Below are 7,548 nucleotides of genomic sequence, written 5' to 3'. Positions count from 1 at the left end.
TCACCAAATATATTTGTTAAATCATTATCTTGATAAATACCACTGTGATACATTATTCGTTTCTCAATAAATATTTTAAATTCAGAAAACAGTTTTTTTATAATTTAAGACAACTACGCAATCTGCAAATAATAAGGTCAGGTTTACGCAAAATTACTGGTACGAATGTTTGCCTTAGTAACTCCTAGTTTTGATTTTATTGACTCCAGTTTTACATATACTAGCCTTAGAGGCCCGTTTTCTATAGATAAGCTTTAAGCCCTAATTATCTGTCTCTAATGAAGTATTCATGGTTACAATTAGGAACTGGGGGAGTTTTATCTTTGCAAATTATCATGCCGTGCTTATATATATGTATAAGGAGTGCCTTTGGTGCAAAAGTATTCATTAATTAAAGTAGTATTGTGTACAGGGGGGTGGGGAGGGGGCACAGGCCCAGGGGTTGTGATTAATGGTTGAATGTAATCTTATCATTATCTCGCAATTTTCTTTCATCTTATTAATTAATAATACATGAAAGGAGGGGATGGGGGTTCCGGTGGAGGGTGGGGGGGTGCATCCCCCCACCATTAGAATATTTTTTCATCCTCCCAACTTGTTCTAATCAGATTCCTAATCTTTCCTATTCTTGAAATACACTATTTGTAAACCCGTATCTTTTGGGCGTTTATCTTCCACCCACACCCTTTGTCTTCTTCTCATTGTTGAAAAATATTAAAATTAACTGTTCACACAATACCGTACAAATAGATGTACTTTGGATTAAACCCACTGTACTCTATGATACCAACTCAGTCATAAGGAAACATTTTTCGACAAAATTCACTGTACAGTATAAACCTAGCCAGGCAAAATTAGGAGAGTTATGCCCGCCCCCTGGTCTCACAGTACTACACATACCTATACAACTGTGGAATAGGACGACAGCTTCATTTCGGACTCAAGTTATAATTTGGAATCGCTATGAAACATTGCTTTTATGCAGTGTAGGGTTTCCAATCGGAATTCCGTTGCGAGAATTGCACGAAATGGTTGCTTCCGCCTGCGCCATTTCATTGCGCGCAATTGCGCTATAATTGCGAACAAGGAAGCAATTAAATATTCGCGGAATTGCGTGCAACTGAATTGCTTTTCCATCTAAAAATCAAATCATGTTAACTGTGACTTACAAATTTTTGCAGAATCAGAAGATATCTCTGTAGATTTAAAAATAATTAAGACCTGAGTTTAACAATTGATTTAACAGTTTTCAAATTTTAAAGTTTCTTGTGGTTAAGCTACTAATTAACAATTTAATAGGATACATTTTAAATTTTTTCACGTTTGATGAACATTACCATGGAAACATTTTTGGTTAAATTGTAAGATTTATGTTTAGTCAAAAATTTATATTTTACTGCAGTAAGAACCAGAAAACTATGGTACAGAAAAACAATATGACTGTGTATTTGATTAATAAGTAACTTATTTAATCATTTGTTAAGTTACATTGGTCTGCTTGAGTCTAAAATGTCGTCTTCCTATGCCTGGTTATCATGCTGCAAATAAAACAAAAGATTAAGCTTAAATTCAATTTTATTAGCATTTGTGACATAAATGTTAATGCAGCTTTTTTATTGTATGCCACTACCAAAGTTTAAATTGATTTTCTTGTTGCATTTATTGAGTGACATAAGGTTTAGATTGAATATTATCAAAATTAAAACACAAATGTAAGAAAGTTGGACGGAATTGCGCGCTGTAGCAATTTTTGTTGCGTTTATTGCGCGCAATTATGACGGAATTGCGCCCAATTAAATTTACTTGCGCACAAGGGCTCGGAATTGCGCGCAAGTAAAATCAACTTGCGTTGGAAACCCTAATCCAGTGAAAACCGTGATAATTGACCCATTTTGATTAATTACTAATTCAATAAGTTCTAAGTAACTATATATGCTTTGACACACATCAAATTCACATAAATAATCTTATATTGTCGACTTACTATTCCATTGTTGTCTGGTTATTATGGTGATAATATAATAATAAAGATAAAAATAATAATAATAATAATAATAATAATAATAATAATAATAATAATAATAATAATAAAAATCATTATAAGAAAGTTCATTTTGGTAAGAATCATGCCATGCCAATTTGTACTAGCAATTCATATTTAATTTAAAAAATTAATAATATGTAAAAAATTGTGAAAATGTTAAAAATTTATTCACGTATAAATAAGGTCAAAAAAAGGGAAAAAAAGAATAAAATTATGATCATGTATTCACTTGTATCCATTAAATATATAATTATATTTTTAAAACATGATATTTTTAACAAAAAACAACAAAGCTAGACAGCCATAGCTTAATCTAGAAAAATTTAAACTTTAGCATTTAATTAAAACTATGAAAAATATATAATTATTTAATTCTCATTAAAATTTTAAATGTTATGTTCACAGGCGATGTTTTTTGAAAAATAATGTTTATACCGTTTACAATTACATATATTTACAATTTAAATTGTTTTTATTACACAGCCGTAAATCCTTAAAACAACAATTTAAATGCTAAAATTTATACGCAATCATTTGCGTCATTTTGTTTACTCACTGGGCTGGAAATTAAACTTCGTGACGCGTTTTTACGCAAAGAAAACTCGAGCCTCGACACAACTTGAAATATCACGCACATAGAATCTTTATTTGTGTTCAATTGCTGTGTTTGGTTCCGAAAAAAATACAAAATAAAAATCCGACCAAATTCATGGTTATACAAAACTAATCTCCCCGCTTCAATAGTGAAAAAGTCTTTTGAGTCATTTCGCTGAATAGATCTTTAGGTTGGGGGAGGGGGAGGGAGGTAATAGGGAGAGTCGTCACCAGGGGCGTGCTCAGGAATTTGTCCAGGGGGCTCAATTGATTTTATTTTAAGGTGGGTCAATAATCACACTTTTAGGGGCCAAAAACCCCCTTAACCATACATTTTGCTGATGATGGGTGGGGGGCTGAGCCAACATAGTCCTCCCCCCTGAATACGCCCCTGCTCGTCACGGTTTAAGGAATGTCTGAAGAACCAAGAGTCTGCAGCGCGCTGCTGGCAACGCTTTTGGTTCTAGAACTGGTTCCGCGATCAGCTGATTTGTACGGGACGGGGGGCGCCGGTAGAAGATCAGCTGAGAGGCGGCGGGGGCCGGCTCTACTCTAGTACTGAATCAGCTGGGAAATCAGGATCTTCACTCTTCACTCTTCAGTTGCATTTGAGGATCCGAGGCGTGAGCACACGGATAGTTCAAAACTGCAAAATAAGTGAAATATTCTCGACTTTGAAAATTTTTCAAAAAAGAAGAAAACAATCTAAAGTTACATCAGTGCTGTTTGGAAGATAATATATTACCCTTTTTCACAGCATGGCACCTTGCTATAATAATATGAAAAATCTACATTATAGAACTCAATCTTTGCCTGAAGCTGTTTACACCAACCACATGCTTCACATGGCTCATCAAGAGTATCATCAAGCACACCTCCAGGCTATAAATGATAAGCTACATAGCACCCATCATTCGTCGGCCATTAAAAAACGAAATAATATTCGTCGTTCTCAAACAAATGTGTGTGATATCGTGCCCAGCGTTCCTCATCACAGAGCCCCTCTCACCGCAGGGGTTTATGAAGCATTTTTACCCCCTCCTAATCTTAATGCCATTGGGCTCCCTGTTGGCACTTCAAATATTAATCAGTCCAGAAACCGAACTCAATCTTTTTATTTGCCGAACTATCTCCGACCTACATCTTTAAGTCATCAAAACCTACAGATGGGGAGCCAACAAAATTTGTGTATGCCCGACCAAATGATGGGTCACTATCCAATTCATCATGTGAAAGCGTTGAGCCATAGAGAGTTAGGAATTATGAACGAACAGAAAAACCTATCTCAGTCCTGGTATCATAGGTCGGCTCCCAATATATCCCAGAACATGAGCTCCCCACAATCCCTCACCACCCCCCTCTTCGTAGACTGCAGTGTGGAATATGACCTAGGAGATCACCCTCCTGTACCCGCTAATAGTGAACCCCTACTCTCCATCCACCCGGAGTACATGGTTAAAACCCGATCAGTCAATTCCAGTCCCTATAGTATGTACCAAAGTTCTAATCATATAAGAACGGGTAAGATCAAGGGTTTAAGTCCTGCGGATAAGTCTGAAAATCACAAATCCCTACCGGATATGGCAGCTAGCTATAATCGACGAACCCATCAACAGAGGTACGGCATGGTTCGAAGAACAAATATACCTCGATCTAGTCCCAAATCTATCTCCGATCCCAAACTAGAAGCGACCAGAAAGTTGTCAGTCGAATCCCGGGATTCTGGAATAGGTTTGATGAAAGACCCGGCCCTTGGGAGCTCCGCCCACCCTTGGTATTTCTCTCCACCCACCTGTGATATTGCTCTGGGACAGCCTGAGCAGCCTGCCCAGCCACCTCTACCTCAACAAACAGATTATACCAACAAGTTACTCACGGAGAACAACAAAAGATTTGCGTTTACAGGTAGCACATTTTCTATACTTCAAATATTATCTAATTCAAGATGAGGTAAAATAATGATTTTATTTCAATATAATATCTGTAGAATCTCAGCAGGTTTATTTAACCAAACATGTTAATAATGGTTCACCCTGTATGCTAACCAAACAATGGATATATATATTATATTACAACTCAAATACAAATGTGTCAGCTTTACACCCAAAATCCCTAGGACCCCCCCCCTTTAAGAACCCCCTTCCCCCCCCTTCTCCACCCCTCTCCTGACACCCTGCCATGCATATCTTGATTCTTGATCCTCAACCATGTCTTATCAGATGTCAATTCCAAAAATTCAAATCGTTCATTTTCATGCTAATGCTATACGCTGGGATCGTGAAGTGCAGATTTTCTGATACAAAATCCTAATCCCACGAATCTGATGCGGACCATTCTAAATGCCGGGCCCGCAATAATATCCCATTTTGCTGGGGTGCGTGGTGCATTAGTTAGGATTAGATGGGGAGGGTTGGATTTAAGCGGTGTGTTCCACTTATCTTACTATCTGCAGGCTATACTATACACCCGGAGAAATACCAAACTCAATTCTAAACCCTGACTCCTTCTATTCACAAACAATGTGCTTTGTATTTTATAGAAACTATAGAATTCTTTCAGCTAGCCCCACCCATCCTCCCCTCCCCCCAAGCTTATCTCTCCCTACCATTCTATCCATTATATAATGAATGTTAGTGTAAATTATCTAATTATATTCATAAGAGAGAGATTTCTTAGTTGTAGAGATTTATGCATTTCCTAGAGATTTAAACCTACAGATTTTTTTCTAGAAGAAATTCCAAGATTAGAATTTTCTCAGGATTTAAGAATAAAGTTCTCCATTGGAAGATTTATTACAATATCTAAATGTATCCCCCCCCATACCTTCCCCTTTAACTATAGTTATCCAAAAACGTTTGAAAATACTTAGTATTCAAATCCTACATTTCTTTTGTCGGTTTTTATTTGTGTTGTGTCTGAATATCTCGTTATAGCTCTGGACTGAAAGATGCATCCCCATGATAATGCCATTTCTCTATTCTGTCTGCTGTCAAGATATGCGTCCTTCATGAGGCCCCCCCCCACCCCCGGAGAGTGGAAAAGTGTGTTGAAAACACTAATTTCTCGTATGAAAGGATTTTGCTACAATCTTCTATAGAACATCTTAGAAAATTATTCTAAAAATATTTTCCTAGTTCTCTGATTGGTGTCTATTCATGAGTCTATTGAGGTCTATTCAGAGCTTGATTGCTTCATTTTATTCAATATATAGTTCCTAGAGTTAGAGCTTTCATTTGACGAAAACATTTCCACTTTTCAGAATAATTAGGTGCTTTATTGTGGTTTTTAAATGATTTTGTTCAAGTTACAATTGAATCAAAGTACCCCCCTTCCCACTGTGTAACCACATTCTTATGTAGTAATCAAACATGCTTTAATTTTAATTTTTAGTTTATTTAGAGAATTAAAACCAATGGGAGAAGGGGGGGAGGGGGCAGAATATATAATTTAATGTTTAAAACATGTTGCAGTGAATTTATATTTCATTTGAGAGCTGTTCAGTATTCGCTGTGGGCCAAACTTTCCTTGTCAACGTTTAAACAATTGATTTAAAGATTAAGCTAGACAATAAACAATACACAATTCTACACAACGCATTGTTCAAACAATTTAAGCCTATTGGAAACTTCGCAGCGTTTCCAAAACTTCAATTAGAGTTCCCTGGAACCACAAGCCGGGGTTTAACAACTACTTTTATGAAACTCATTTCCTCACCCGTCAGTAATTCGGAGAACTGAATTCTAATTACATTCATTAGCGTCAGAAATCTTAAACTAAAACTTCAAAGGTTTATATAAATATAATATATTCTATATATATGGAACTGGTAGTCCACACAATCTAGATTTTCAAGTTAATATAAATCACAAAATACTAGGACTTAGATATATTCATAAAAATCCGCGAAATATTGATAAAAATATATAGAAAATTAAACTTAGACACATTTTCATGAAAAGTTGATAAACAGCGGTTGTAGAGAGAAATAATAATAAATCAACAAAAATATATTTTTAGCAAAATTTAATATTTTTAATTTTCTAGATTTGGTTAACGGTCTACTGTGCTGTTCCACTCCAGGATATGCTCCGGATCTAAACATGTCATTTCCCGAGGAGAAAATTGGAGACTGGACTCCCCTTGACCGGAAGCTTGGGGAGTGGACCACCCCCATGGACCGAAAAGCCGGGGAGTGGACCACCCCTCAGGACCGGAAGATGGGTGATTGGACCCTGGACCGGTTCGGGACTCCCTGGAGGGATACCAGGACCATGGAATGGGTCCTGCAAGCTAGTCAGCAGAAAGGAGGAGTAGGAGGAGGAGGAGAATGTCGAGGAGCTAATACCGTATACTGTGGTCAGGACTGCGGTGACGGATTCTGCTACAATGTTTGGAACAGTATGGTTCACGTCTAGGAGCACCGTTCCATGTAACATGGTTTCCGTCTAGGAACATTGTTTCTTTGAACAATATGGTTCCTGTTCCTCAGAACTTTACATGCAGTCATTACATGAGATCCATACTTTTCTTCCTAAACAATTACATGCAGTGATTTCATCCAGGCCTAGTGTTTAATCCTGATCAAGGATTTCCTCCAGGACTAGTGTTTAATCCTGATCAAGGATTTCCTCCAGGCCTAGTGTTTATTCCTGATCAAGGATTTCCTCCAGGCCTAGTGTTTAATCCTGATCTAGGATTTCCTCCAGGCCTAGTGTTTATTCCCGATCGAAGATTTCCTTCCGGCCTATGTGTAATAAAGGATTTCCTTCTTGATTTCTGATTTGAAAAGAAGTACGCGGAAACATTTACGATCGTGACGGACCGTTACCAGATAGAAACCTTTAACAGTCCGTCCTTCTTCCTCCATCCCCACTCCCCTCAACAACCTTCCTTCCCCCTCCACCCCCCTT

At 37.2% G+C, this 7,548-nt stretch overlaps 1 protein-coding gene across 1 annotated transcript in view; it reads left to right on the top strand.

Moving 5' to 3' along the window:
- Positions 1–3,193: 3,193 nt before the first annotated feature.
- The window catches only part of LOC111713036 (uncharacterized), a gene marked incomplete in the record, with an annotated part of 4,560 nt that continues 205 nt past the window's right edge, over positions 3,194–7,548 (top strand). The window contains 2 exon segments of the mRNA XM_023487827.1: positions 3,194–4,543; positions 6,683–7,546. Coding sequence (XP_023343595.1) covers positions 3,397–4,543; positions 6,683–7,053 — 1,518 coding nt within the window.

The sequence above is a fragment of the Eurytemora carolleeae genome, unplaced genomic scaffold (genome assembly GCF_000591075.1).
Source record: "Eurytemora carolleeae unplaced genomic scaffold, Eaff_2.0 scaffold1358, whole genome shotgun sequence".
Classification (NCBI taxonomy): domain Eukaryota; kingdom Metazoa; phylum Arthropoda; class Copepoda; order Calanoida; family Temoridae; genus Eurytemora; species Eurytemora carolleeae.
This window is presented reverse-complemented; position numbering and strand designations above follow the sequence as displayed.